Below are 14,493 nucleotides of genomic sequence, written 5' to 3'. Positions count from 1 at the left end.
GGAAGAAAGTTCAATTGTCCTCTAAATGTTTGCTGAAAATGAACTGACAAAAGAAAGATTAATAAGAGAAAAGGCAAACAAAATTTACTTAAAGTGCAGTGGGATATCATAGCAGGGTGATTACCCAGATAACTCAATGAGATCCAGTTGTTCATATTTCCTCTCTAGTGAAGAGGGAATTGGAAAGTGTAGACAACGTGGAGAGAAGACGAGAATGGAAGCGCATCCTCAAAAGAATAGGTAATAGCCTGTCTGGGTAAAGCATCAACTTCCAAACTCTTCTATTTTTGATTCCTGTTTTGTGTTAATCTTCCCTGATATAAAATTTCCCAGGAAGAATTTTCTTGATCATTGATTTCCTTCTGGAGAATCTGCTTTTAAGCAGATAAGGGATATTTAGGAAAAGTCTTTTGTGCATTTGCTGCTTTCTAAATGCCTTTGTTTTCACATAATCATAATACCAACGCAGCACAGTTTGAGATGTATTTTCTGGATTCCTTTACTTGCAATCCACCTGCCAGAATCCTTCCAGAGATGCAGGTACAGACTGATAGAGTAGTTGACCCCTGAACAATGTGGAGGTTGTGCACTGACCTGGTGAAGTGAGTGAGTTGACCAGTTGAAAACCTGTGTATAACTTTTGCATCCCTAACTTAAGTATTAGTAGCTTACTTTTGACTAAAGCCTTAGTGATGAATAAATAGTTGATATATTATATGCTCTACTCTTCTAATAAAGTATACTAAAGAAAAAATGTTATCAATAAGATCGTAAAAATAGAAAATGTATTTATTACTTATTAAGTGCTTGCTCACAGGTGACACACACAGAAGAAAATCTAAGTGGATCTGCAAATTTCAAGCTGAAGTTATGCAAGGGTTAACTGTACCAGCATGAATGTAGCAGTCCCCTTCTGTAATCTAGGGCTTTGCCCTTGCTGTACCTCTGCTCACTTCCAATGGCCATATATATATATATACACACACATATATCTTATGTTCTTTATGATCTTGGGCAGAGAACTCAGCCTGCATGCATTGCTGGCCTGGAATGTTTATCTCTTAGGAAAGTTCTGTGGTTTCACTGTGTCCTCCAGAATCCATCTGTGGTAAAGATAATTCTAGTGTAAATGTATTGCCTGTTGGGGCCTATTGGGATGTGTTTAGGTCAGGAGGGTGGAGCCCTCTAGTGGAATACATTAATGCCAGTATAAACAGGGATTATGGGTCTAGGATCTCACTCTCTCTTCTTCTTGTCTGTCATGTTAAGACATGGCCTTCCCTCCTTTTAAGAACTCAAGAATTCAGGCATCTTCTTGAAAGCAGAGAAAGCTGACATTAACCTGCCCATGCCTTGATCTTACATTTCTCATTCTCTAGAAGTGTGAGAAAATAATTTCTGTTTTTTTATGAATTACACAGTGACAAAGAATCTGTTAGAGCAGCTTGAAAAAGAACAAGAGAGAGAGCTCATAATCAGTGAGGACAGGATCAGTGTATGTCAGGCCTCTCAGCCCAAGCTAAGCCATCATATACCCTGTGACCTGCACGTATACATCCAGATCACCTGAAGCAACTGAAGATCCACAAAAGAAGTGAAAATAGCCTTAACTGATGACATTCCACTATTGTAATTTGTTTCTGCCCCACCCTAACAGATCAATGTACTTTGTAATCTCTCCACCCTTAAGAAGGTTCTTTATAATTCTCCCCACCCTTGAGAATGTACTTTGTGAGATCCACTCGCTGCCCCCAAAACATTGCTCTTCACTCGACCACCTATCCCAAAACCTATAAGAACTAATGATAATCCACCACCCTTGCTGACTCTCTTTTCGGACTCAGCCCGCCTGTGCCCAGGTGATTGCAAGAGGTAAAAGTCCAATCCTTTTCAAGTTGGACGCTGAGCTTGGTGAGGTGTGTCTTAAAAGACCATTAGTCCGTTCCACCTTTCCTGAAGAATGAGGATGGTAAGGGATATGAAGCTTCCACTGAATACTAAGAGCCTGAAAAACTGCTTGGGTGATTTGACTAGTAAAGGCTGGTCTGTTATCGAACTGTATAGAGGTGATAAGGCCAAACTGAGGAAGTATGTCTGACAAAAGGGAAGAAATGACCACGGTGACCTTCTCAGACCCTGTGGGAAAGGCCTCTACCCATCCAGTGAAAGTGTCTACCTCGACCAAGAGGTATTTTAGTTTCCTGACTCGAGGCATGTGAGTAAACTCAATTTGCCAGTCCTGGGAATAAACTCAATTTGCCAGTCCTGGGCGGGGGCAAATCTCAAGCTTGATGTGTAGGGAAGGGAGGGGGCCTGAACAATCCCTGAGAAGTAGTAGAATAACAGATGGCACACTGAGAAGTGATTTCCTTAAGGATAGATTTCCACGATGGAAAGGAGATGAGAGGTTTTAAGAGGCGGGTAGTGGCTGTAACCTATATGGAAGAGGCTATGAAATGGCGATAGACTAGAATGGGCCTGTGAGAGTGGAAGGAGATATTTTCCTTGGTCCAGGAACCACTTGCCTTGTGTGGGAGAGATTGATAGGTGGAAGTTTCAGTGGGAGAGTAGGTGGGAGTGACCGACGAGAAGGAAAAACTGGCCGTGAGGGACAGAAGTTGGAATGCTAGCTGCTTCTTTAGCTACCTTACCAGTACAAGCGCTGCTCTGAGCGATGGGATCTGATGCTTTTTTATGGACCTTGCAGTGATGACTCCAGCTTCCTTTGGAAGTAAAGCAGCCTTGAGAAGGGTTTTTTTATTAAAGAGGCATTAATGATGGAGGACCTTTGCATAGGGAGGAACCTTTCAGCCCATAAAACAGCATGCTGGTCCAGGATATGGGGTCAGTATAAATATTGATGCGTAGTTCCTAAGTTCCAGAACAAAGCTGTGTCCATTGGACAGCCAGCCTAATCCCTCCTCTTCCTCCTGGAAGTCTCAAGTAGTGTCCGCTACTTCCCTCAAACTCACTCATATTTCTGAAGAACAGTAATAACCCTTATGAGCCTAATACCTCCCTTCATTCTGTTAGGTCTGTTTGTCCTTACCCTAGTTTTTGCAACAAGTTTTACGAAGTCATCCACACTACTTGGACTGAGCCACAAAAACTAGTCATCCCTACTATCTTCTGTCTAGTCATACTCCTATTCTCCATTCTCAACTACCTACAAATGCCCTACTCTTGTTTACACTGCCGTTTACAGTGTTCCTTCAAGCCATCACAGCTGATATCTCTTGGTGCTATCCCCAAAGTGCCACCCTTAACTCCCTTTTAGAGTGGATAGATGATCTTTGCTGGCAGGGGATCCTCCAATACTTTCACCCTGATGAAGTTCTATTCTTTGCTTTTATATTCACTCTTAATCTCATTCCCATTCTCTTGCCACCCTCTACATCTCCCCAGCTATCTCCACCACACCATCAACCTTACCCATTCTCTCCTAGCCGTTTCTAATCCCTCCTTAGCAAACAGAGTCTGGCTTTGCATTTCCCTTTCTTCCAGTGCCTACACAGCTGTCCCTGCCTTACATGCAGACTGGACAACATCTGCTGTTTCCTTACACCTCCGAACTTCCTTTAATAGCCCTCACCTTTACCCTCCTGAAGAACTCATTTACTTTCTAGATAGGTCCAGGAAGACCTCCCCAGACATTTCACATCAGCAAGCTGCCACCCTCCTCCACACCTTAAAAAACCTTTCTCCTTATCAACTCTACTCCCCACATATTTGGACCTCTCACAACACAAACTACTATTCCTGTGGGCGCTCCTTTATGTATCTCTCGGCAAAGACCCACTGGAATTCCCCTGGGTTACCTTTCACCTTCTCAATGTTCCTTTACTCTTCCTCTCCAAAGCCCATCTACACATATCACTGAAACAATGGAGCCTTCCAGCTCCATATTACAGATAAGCCCTCTATCAATACAGGCAAACTTAAAAACATTAGCAGTAATTATTGCTTAGGAAGACACTTACCCTGTATTTCACTGTATTTCACTCCATCCTTGGCTACCATCCCCTTGCTTGTCAGACTCTCCTCCCAGGCCCTCTTCTTGTTTACTTATACCCAGCCCTGAAAATAACAGTGAAAGTTTGCTAGCAGATACTCAACGTTTTCTCATACACCATGAAAATTGAACCTCCCCCTCTATGCAGTTACCTCATCAGTCCCCATTACAACCTCTGATGGCTACCACGCTAGCTGGATTCCCAGGGGTCTGGGTACAAGATACCCCTTTCAGCACTCCTTCTCATCTTTTTACTTTGCATCTCCAGTTTTGCCTCACATAAGGTCTCTTCTTCCTCTGTGGATCCTCTACCTACATGTGCCTACCTGCTAATTGGACTGGCACGTGCACATTAGTTTTCCTTACTGCCAAATTCAATTTGCAAATGGTACCAAAGAGCTCCCAGTTCCCCTCATGACTGACATGACAAAAAAGGGTTATTCCACAAATTACTTTGCTTGTCGGTTAGGACTTTCTACCTCCACTGTTGCTCTTACTGGAATAGCAGGCATTTCAACCTCTGTCACAACCTTCTGTAGCCTCTCTAATGACTTCTCTGCTAGCATCACAGACATATTACAAACTCTATCAGTTCTCCAGGCCCAAGTTGATTCTTTAACCGCAGCTGTCCTCCAAAACCGCCGAGGCCTTGACTTACTCACTGCTGAAAAAGGAGGACTGTGTATATTCTTAAATGAAGTGTTGTTGTTACCTAAACCAATCTGGTCTGGTGTATGACAAAATAAAAAAACTCAAGGATAGAGCCCCAAAACTTGCTACCAAGCCAGTAATTATGCTGAACCCCTTGGGCACTCTCTAATTGAATGTCCTGGGTCCTCCCAATTCTTAGTCCTTTAATATCTATTTTTCTCCTTCTCTTATTTGGATCTTGTATCTTCTGTTTAGTTTCTCAGTTCATCCAAAACTGTATCCAGGCCATTTTTTTTTTGAGACGGAGTCTCGCTGCGTCGCCCAAGCTGGAGTGCAGTGGCCGGATCTCAGCTCACTGCAATCTCCGCCTCCCGGTTTACGCCATTCTCCTGCCTCAGCCTCCGAGTAGCTGGGACTACAGGCGCCCGCCACCTCGCCCGGCTAGTTTTTGTACTTTTTAGTAGAGACGGGGTTTCACCATGTTAGCCAGGATGGTCTCGATCTCCTGAACTTGTGATCCGCCCGCCTCGGCCTCCCAAAGTGCTGGGATTACAGGCTTGAGCCACCGCGCCCGGCCCATCATCAACCATTCTGTAGGATAAAAGTTTCTTCTAACAATCCCACAATATCACCCCTTACCACAAAATCTTCCTTCAGCTTAATCTCTTCCATTTTAGGTTTCCACGCTGCCCTTAATCCTGCTCAAAGCAGCCTGAGAAACATCACCCATTATCTCTCCATACCACCCCCAAAATTTTTCACCACCCCAACACTTCACCACTATTTTGTTTTATTTTTCTTATTAATATAAGAAGACAGGAATGTCAGGCCTCTGACCAAACTAAGCCATCATATCCCCTGTGACCTGCACATATATATCGAGATCACCTGAAGCAACTGAAGATCCACAAAAGAAGTGAAAATAGCCTTAACTGATGACATTCCACCATTGTAATTTGTTTCTACCCCACCCTAACTGATCAATGTACTTTGTAATCTCTCCACCCTAAGAAAATTATTTGTAATTCTCCCCACCCTTGAGAGTATACTTTGTGAGATCCACCCTTGCCCACAAAACATTGTTCCTAATTTGACCACCTATCTCAAAACCTGTAAGACTAATGATAATCCACCACTCTTTGCTGGCTCTCTTTTTGGACTCAGCCAGCCTGCACCCAGGTGATTAAAAGGTTTATTGCTTACACAAAGCCTGTTTGGTGGTCTCTTCACATGGACGTGAGTGAAAAGTGTATACATACTCCAGCTTCCTCATCTCTCAGGTGGAACAGCCCAGAGGAATTTAGTCCATGTTTCCACATGTGGTTGATCTTCAGTTCTCCTGAGTCAGGTGGGTTGTTGATGTGTCTTTTAGCATTCATCTTCTGTTCCCTTCCTCACTTTCCTCCTTTCCTCCCAGTGTAAATTTGCTGCCTAAACAGGAATCCTCATTGCTGGTGGAGCCAAACTAAGTACTAAAAATAATAATAATAATAATCTTTTGTATGAGTGATATTTCTCATCTGAATTCTAATAATTTATTTTTTTTGACATGTAGGAATATTCAGGAAGCGCTTAAATTTCTTGTTTGTTTTGTTTTGTTTTTACCAATCTATTTTTCATTGAATTTGTGAAGTGATTTTGTTTTTCTGTGTGTTGAAACCAAAAATTAAGTTGTAAGCCACAAACCAGGTGAATGGACTTCTTTTTTGGCAGAGAGAACTTCAGAGAAATCTGAAAAACTAGGTTATGCCATGACTGGCAGGTAGATTTAGATGTGCCTCATTATGTTCTCCTCCCTTTGGAGTTCAGACACAACTGACCAGCATTATCATCACAACAGAGATCTTTGGACTGACAAAACAGACTCTTCGTAGCAATAAGATACCTTACTCCAACATGACAGATAATAGGCCCTGAAAAAAATCAAAATATTTTACCCTAAAAATATTTCTTTGACCTAGTCTGAAGTGGCCCTGCAAAGCTGCCTGTTGTCGGGAAAATTTGCATTCTGCAGAGAATCTCCTCCCCTTACTAAGTGTTTCCCAAAGCATCTGACATTTTTTTTCTAAGGTCTGATAAGCCCCTCCTCCTACTTGTCTGCTACCCATAGGATTCATCTACATGACAAGAACTTTGGCTTCCACGCCCCTTATCTAAACTCAAGCACTTCTTTATGATAAATTCAATTCTTAGGCAGAGCTTACTCTTTCAGTCAGTTGCCAATCAGAAACTTTGAATCCACCTGTGACCAGGAAGCCCCTGCTTCAAGATATCCCACCTTTCCAGGACAAACTGATGTATATCTTATGTATATTGATTTGTGTCTTTGCATTTGTGTAATTTCTGCATCTCCTAAAATGTGTAAAACTAATGTTAATTCAACCACCTTGGGCACATGTTTGCAGGACCTCCTAAGGTTGTGTCACAGGCCATAAGCCTTATCTTTGGCAAATAGACCTATAAATTGAGACCTGTCTCAGATACTGTTTTGTTTACCCTGGGTCATCAAATTAAAAATCCTCTGAACTATATACATATCCAAAAGTCTACAGTAGAGACAGTGCAGTGAGCACACCTTAACAGCTAAAACTCACAAGTTAGAGGACTCACAAGTTGACTAAGTCTTAGATTTTGTCCGGCTCTCTTGTTTCATAAAAATACTTTGTTATTTTTTAAATTTTACTTCAGATAAGGACGATTTTGGGGAATATTGTCACATGTGTCTGTGTGAAGAGAGTCCACCAAACAGCTTTGTGTGAGTAACAAGCTGTTTATTCACCTGGGTGCAGGTGGGCTGAGTCTGAAAAAGGAGTCAGCAGGGGTGGTGGGATTATCATTAGTTCTTACAGGTTTGGGATAGCCATATAAAGTACATTCTTAAGGGTGGGGGAGAATATTATAAAGTACCTTCTTAAGGGCAGGGGAGACTATATCCTATCAGTTAGGGTGGGAAGGAACAATCACAGTGGTGGAATGTCATCAGTTAAGGCTATTTTCACTTCTTTTGTGGTGATTCAGTTGCTTCAGGCCATCTGGATGTACACATGCAGGTCACAGGGGATATGATGGATTAGTTTGGATTCAGAGGTCTGAAAAATATATATAATTTGGTGGAATGAATACTGTCCCCATCCCAAAAGATGTCCATGTCCTCGTCTCTGGAACCCAAGTTCTATAGAGTTATAAAGAAATTATCTTAGGCAGATGGAGAGGAAAAGGGGTCCTTGGGAAGGTTTTGTTTCTTTTAAAGCAACTCCAAAAATATTTCTTTTCTAGTAGGAAAGTCCTGACTCTTAGAGTCAGGCTGGCAAGCTTTGATGTGCAAAAAGGCCATGAGAAACTAGGTTCACCCAAACATGGCAATTCCCACCTTCTTCTTCCTTGCCCCCACATGTGATTGGCAACATGGCTGCCCCTACATATCCCCATGTGCGTAGAACATTATGGTGCCCTACATTTGCATATTAAATGGCTAGGATGGGAGGGCTAGTTTTTTCTCAGGTTACGTGAATGACATGCCTGGTTAAACCAATCCCCTGAGCCCTATGCAAATCAGACACCACCTCCTTCAGCCTCCTCCTATAAGCAGCCACTTTTCCACTGCTCATGGAGTTTTCTCCATCCCCATCCCTCTGTCTCTGTATGGGGGAGCTATTTAGCTGTTTTCTTCTTCCTTCCTTCTTGTGTATTAAACTTTTCTCTCCTTAAAACCACTCCACGTATTTCCATGGCGTTTTATCTAAAGCAGTGTGAGACCAAGAACCCTTGGTCTCACGAGGCCTCACAGGGGCCTCATTTTAACTTACATAAATATCCCTTTTTGCCTCTCTTGTTTCTTATAGAGTTGCCCAATAAGAAGTCTTCCCATAAGATTTGGAAGTCAGAAAAGGATGACTCAATATTCTCCATTGGTACCTAAGACAGACACAGGGACAGAGATGAGGACTGGAGAAACACCTGGAACGATGCTGTAGGAAGCTGAGAGCATCAATACCCCACCCCTAAGCTTCAGACAGGACTGAGGACCACATGGTTAAACAGCCCATACTTCAGGGGCACATGCATTCTGTTTTCTGAGGGAGCAACAGAGAATCCTGCTTCTAATATCAGCTTTCATGACTACTGTATCCTTGGCTTTGAAAAGTTGTAGTGTGAAAATGAATCTTAGGAATTGGGTCATTCTTGTCATACCCAACAGAGCCAAGAAACCAGAGGGGAAAGGAACTCAGGGTACAAAATATTGTTTCTAGAATGCAATTAAAATAGGCCCCCTTATCCCATGGAACTAATGTTTATGTTTTTTTGAATAAACATAGAAATTGACACCCCCAGTCTTAAAACTCAGGATAATTACATCTGTCTTACCTGAGGGTTTTTTTTTTTTTTTCTTCTGCCAGTAAACCAATGAACAGGCCTCCCAGATACTATCAAAGAGCTGAAACTTACATATCACTGAATTGGGACAGTGAGACATCAGACCCCTTGCCCATTATGATTACCTAACTGACCTCCTGCTTCCTATTGACCAAATTATCGTCCTTACCCCTCGCCAATTCCTGTTTTCCCACGTTTCTTCCCTGCTATATAAACCCTAATTTTAGTTGGTCAGGGAGATACATTTGCGAATGGTGCCCCATCTCCTTGAGTGCGGCACCTGATTAAAGCCTGTTCATTGGCGGTACTTGTTGTCTTAGTGATTGACTTTCTGTGTGGTGAGCAGCAGGATCTATACCGAATCCCTGGTATTTCAGAAACAAAATTCTCTGCAAGCTTCACTGCTTTGGCTTCTTGTAACCTGAAATCAAATTGATCCATAACATCTGAGATAGCTTGTTATTATTCTAGGTTTCAATTTGTCCACCACTGCTTACCAGCCTGAGCTTGCCAGCTCCCAAGCCTTACTAGTGCCAATGAACTTTCCCCAAGAGCCATAGGTAATATTTTCCCTTTTTCATAAAAAGGTAACTTTCTCTTCATTCTTCCAATACATTAAAGACCACTGAGTTTTCCTGTATGCCCCACTTGGCAAATATTTCTTTGCAAATAAAACATTAAATTTAGAGATTTATCTGTACATTTTATTTAGACTTTAGTAGTTTAATTCTCTTTATTAAGACAATTTCAATTTCAGGTTAGAATATCTATAGTGGCTTCTTCTGTGTTATATGAATTCCAACTGAAGCCATAAACTAGACTCTTCAGGTGTCATGATCTCTGTCTTTATTAAATCAGCAGAGGCCTTGCTATGTCTGTGTAGTTGGGGCTGAGAAAGAGAAAAGAATTCAGGTGCAGAGGTGACTTCATATCCTCCTCTACCAACACCATCAGAGTGTGGCTGCATCTGAGGAACAGTCTCAGCCCAAGGAGGCATCAGGAGGAGCAGCTGGGGCAGCCCAGCCTCACACATCTGCTTCCCTGGGGGTTTATGTTCGGCTGTGTAACACTGTGGGAGGGTAACTGCTATACTGTTGACAGTAATAAGTTGCAAAATCTTCAGGCTGCAGGCTGCTGATGGTGAGAGTGAATTCTGTGCCAGATCCACTGCCACTGAACCTTGATGGGACCCCACTTTCCAAAGTGGATGCAGCATAGATCAGGAGCTTAGGGGCTTTCCCTGGTTTCTGCTGATACCAGGCTAAATTACTATAAATGTTCTGACTTGCCTGGCAAGTGATGGTGACTCTGTCTCCTACAGATGCAGACAGAGAGGATGGAGACTGAGACATCTGGATGTCACATCTGGCACCTGAGATTGGAAACATAAAAACAAATGTCCACACAATTATTCATGTTGTCACAGAATTTCCCTGAATAGCAAAGCAGTAGTGAGCACACTGAGCTAAGTCAACTGCTAGTGTCTCCTTCCTTACCTGGGAGCCAGAGCAGCAGGAGCCCCAGGAGCTGAGCGGGGACCCTCATGTCCATGCTGTGTCCTGACTGGGACTGACTCCTGCACAAAGTGTGACCAGCCTATTAAGAAGTCTTCAGGGCAGGAGGATGTGCACTGGGAACATGCAAATGAGCAGGGATGGGGCAGTCTGGGCACAGCTGCAGGGCTGGCTCATGTCAGTAACTGAACACCAGCTCAGTGTCCCCAGGTGTCCCAGGTAAGACCAGGTAGCACAAATTTGTCCACAGAGAATGTGTTTCTACTAGGGACTATTTTGTTATGAGAAATATTTTATGGTTTATTTTTGACAATTTGAAATATTCCTCAGGAGTCTATGGAGCAGTGTATTTCATTGGTGTGTGGGGATTATTTAGGAGAATATAGTAGTTTGTAGGAAACCCATGGTAAAATGTTAGATGGTACAATTCTCAAGTCTTCAAAAGACTCATATGATTCTGGTTAGGGAAGGGGGTATTTGTCATATACATGCAACATTTCTCTGAGTTTAATATTGTTCCTATGTAAAAAAATTAAAAATAAAATTTTTTGACATGATGCTACATGTATTTGTAAGTATTAGGTAATGATGTTATGCCATTGTTCTTACCAGTATGAGATCAGACAATTTACTACAGAAGCAGAGATGATACCATGTTTTCTCAACGCACGCAGCACTCACAGATCCACCATTATCAAGAGGTGCAGGTCTCTGTAATACTCATAGACTAAATGAGCTGCACCTTATTCTTGTTTTGGGCACCTTCATAGTCTACCTTCTTTTCTGCCATTGAGTATTATTTCCCAAAATTCATCTCTCTTAGTGAAGGTAACCGCTGAATGAAGCAGGTCCCTCCCATGCACCATTAATACCACTTTTCTTTTTTACTTTTTATCAGTGAGTGGGGACATGATCCTGACCCAGACAACAGTCTCCTTGATAACATCTTCAGGAAGGAGACATCCAATCTTGTATCAAGCAATTGCCTATGTACATGGAGAAATCAGTTGGATCCAGAGGTAATTGGACAGGGATTTGCACTTGATATATCTCACATCTCTAATGTGCCCAAAATGTCCCAGCCTGGCTCAGTAGCAGTGGCATCAGTGGGCTACAGCCTAGGCTGTACAAAATTTTACTGATGCCTGACTAGGGGAGCCAAACCACAGTGCTGTAGCCTGTGCACAAACCTTCCTGCTGCTTTGTAAGCAGCCTGAATTTTAAGGGAACTTGCTTATATTGGGAGAAAGCAAGAAAGTTCCATTTGTCCTTTAATGTTTGCTGAAAATAAACTGACAAAAGGAAGATTAATAAGAGAAAAGGAAAACAAAATTCATTTGAAGTGTAGTAGGATATCATAGCAGGGTGATTACCCAGGTAACTCAATGAGATCTAGTTGTTTATATTTCTTTCTAGGGAAGAGGGAATTGTGAAGTGTAGGCAACCTGGAGAGAATAGATGAGAACAGAAGTGTGTCCTCAAAAGAACAGATAAAAGCTTGTCTGGATAAAGCATCAACTTCCAGTCTCTTCTATTTTAGATTCTTCTTTGATATTAATCTTCCCTGATATAAAGATTCTCAGGAAGAATTTTCGTGACAATTCGCTTCCTTCTGGAGATTCTTCTTTTAGGCAGATAAGGGATGTTTAGGAAAAGCCGTTTAGTGCATTTGCTGCTTTCTAAATGCCTTTGGCTTTACATAATCATCATACCAATGCAGCACAGTTTGAGATGCTATGTACCGGATTGCTTTACTTGCAACCCACCTGCCAAGATGCTGTTCAAGAGAGATACAGCTACAGACTGAAAGGGCAGTTGACCCCTGAACAATGTGGAAGTTGGAGTACTGAGCACAGGTGTAGTTGAAAACCTGTGTAGAACTTTTGCATTTCTAAGTTGAGTACTAATAGCTTACTTTTGATTGCTAGCCATAGTGATAAAATAAACAGTTGATAAACAATTTTTTAAAGTTATTTATATCATATAGTCTATTATTCCAATAAAGTATGCTAAAGAAAAAATGTTATTAAGAAAACTATGAAAATGAGAAAATATATTTTCTATGTATTAAGTGCTTGCTCATAGGTGACACACACAGAAGAAAATATAAGTGGATCTGCAAATTTCAAACCCAAGTTATTCAAGGGTTAACTGTACCAGGATGAATGTAGGAGTCCCCATCTGTAGTCTAGGGCTTTCCCTTTGCTGTACCTCTGCTCACTTCCATGGCAATATACATGTCTTACGTTCTTTATGGTCTTGGGCAGAGAATGCTGCCTGCATGCTTTGCAGAACAAATGGGCTGGAATGGGTGTCTCTTAATGTAGCAGGACAAGCCGCAGAGAAAACTCCTCAGACATTGAGTTAAAGAAGGAAGGGGTTTATTCGGCCGGGGGCATCAGCAAGACTTCTGTCTCAAGACCCAAGGTCCCCAAGTGAGCAATTCTTGTCCCTTTAAGGGCTGACAACTCTAAGCGGGGTGCATGTGAGAGGGTCGTGATTGGTTGAGCAAGCAGGGGATATGTGACTGGGGGCTGCATGCACCGGTAATTAGATTGCAACAAAACAAGATGGGGATTTTCACAGTGCATTTCCATACAATGTCTGTAATCTAGAGATAACAGAACCAGTTAGGTCAGGGATCGATCTTTAACTACCAGGGCCAGGGTGCCGTGCTGGGCTGTCTGCCTGTGGATTTCATTTCTGCCTTTTAGTGTTTACTTCTTCTTTCTTTGGAGGCAGAAATTGGGCATAAGACGATATGAGGGGTGGTCTCCTCCCTTATTAGGAAAGTTCTGTGGTTTCACTGTGTCCTCCAGAATCCATCTGTTGTAAAGCTAATTCTCAGTGTAATGGTATTGCCATATGGGGCCTATTGGGATGTGTTTAGGTCATCAGGGTGGAGCCCTCTAGTGGAATACATGAATACTACTATAAACAGGGATTATAGGGCTAGGATCTGTCTCTCTCTCTGCTGCTCCTCTGTGATGTTAAGACACGACCTTCCTTCCTTTGAAGGACCCAAAACTCCAGGTATCATCTTGAAAGCAAAGAAAGCAGACCTTAACCTGCCCATGCCTTGATCTTAAATTTCCCATTCTCCAGACGTGCGAGAAAATAAATATGTGCCTCCTTATGAATTACACAGTGACAAGGAATCTGTTATAGCGCAGCTTGAAAGAGAACAAGAGAGACAGCTCATAATCAGTGAGGACGGATGAGGTGTATACATACCCCAGCTTCCTCATCTCTCAGGTGGAACAGCCCAGAGGAATTTAGTCCATGTTTCCACAAGTGGTTGATCTTCAGTTATCCTGAGTCAGGTGGGTTGTTGATGTGTCTTTTACCATTCATTTTCTGTTCCCTTCCTCACTTTCCTCCTCCCTCCCTCCAGTGTAAATTTGCTGCCTAAACAGGAATCCTCATTGCTGGTGGACCCAACCAAGATAGTAAAAAAAATCATTAATCTTTTGTATGAGGGGTATTTCTCATCTGAATTCTAATAATTTCTTTTTCTTTGATATCTAGAAATATTCAGGAAGCTCTTAATTTGTCTTTACCAATCTATTTTAGATTGAATTTGTGCAGTGATTTTGTTTTTCTACGTGCTAAAACCAAAAATTAAGTTGTAGGCCACCAATCAGCTGAATGGACTCCTCTTTTGGCAGAGACAACTTCAAAGAAATTTGAAAAACTAGGTTAGGCCATGACTGGCACATGGGTTTAGATGTGCCTCATTATACTCTCCTCCCTTTGGAGTTCAGACACAACTGACCAGCATTATCACTACAACAGAGATCTTTCGACTGACAAAACAGATACTTTGTAGCAATAAGATATCATAGTCCAACGTGACAGATAATAGGCCCTCAAGAAATTCTAAATATTTTACCCTAAAAATATTTCTTTGACCTATTCGGAAGTGGCCCTGCTAAGCTGTCT

At 42.1% G+C, this 14,493-nt stretch overlaps 1 gene segment (V, D, J or C); it reads right to left on the bottom strand.

The window, feature by feature from the left end:
- Positions 1-9,628: 9,628 nt before the first annotated feature.
- On the bottom strand, positions 9,629-10,679 carry LOC117088458. The segment is given in 3 exon segments: positions 9,629-9,662; positions 10,130-10,409; positions 10,534-10,679. Coding segments are annotated over 3 exon segments (345 nt in total).
- Between the last annotated feature and the right edge of the window lie 3,814 nt (positions 10,680-14,493).

This window comes from Trachypithecus francoisi, unplaced genomic scaffold (genome assembly GCF_009764315.1).
Source record: "Trachypithecus francoisi isolate TF-2019V2 unplaced genomic scaffold, Tfra_2.0 Contig00761, whole genome shotgun sequence".
Lineage (NCBI taxonomy): Eukaryota > Metazoa > Chordata > Mammalia > Primates > Cercopithecidae > Trachypithecus > Trachypithecus francoisi.
Note: the sequence above shows the minus strand (reverse complement) of the source record. Positions and strands in the feature narration are given on the sequence as shown.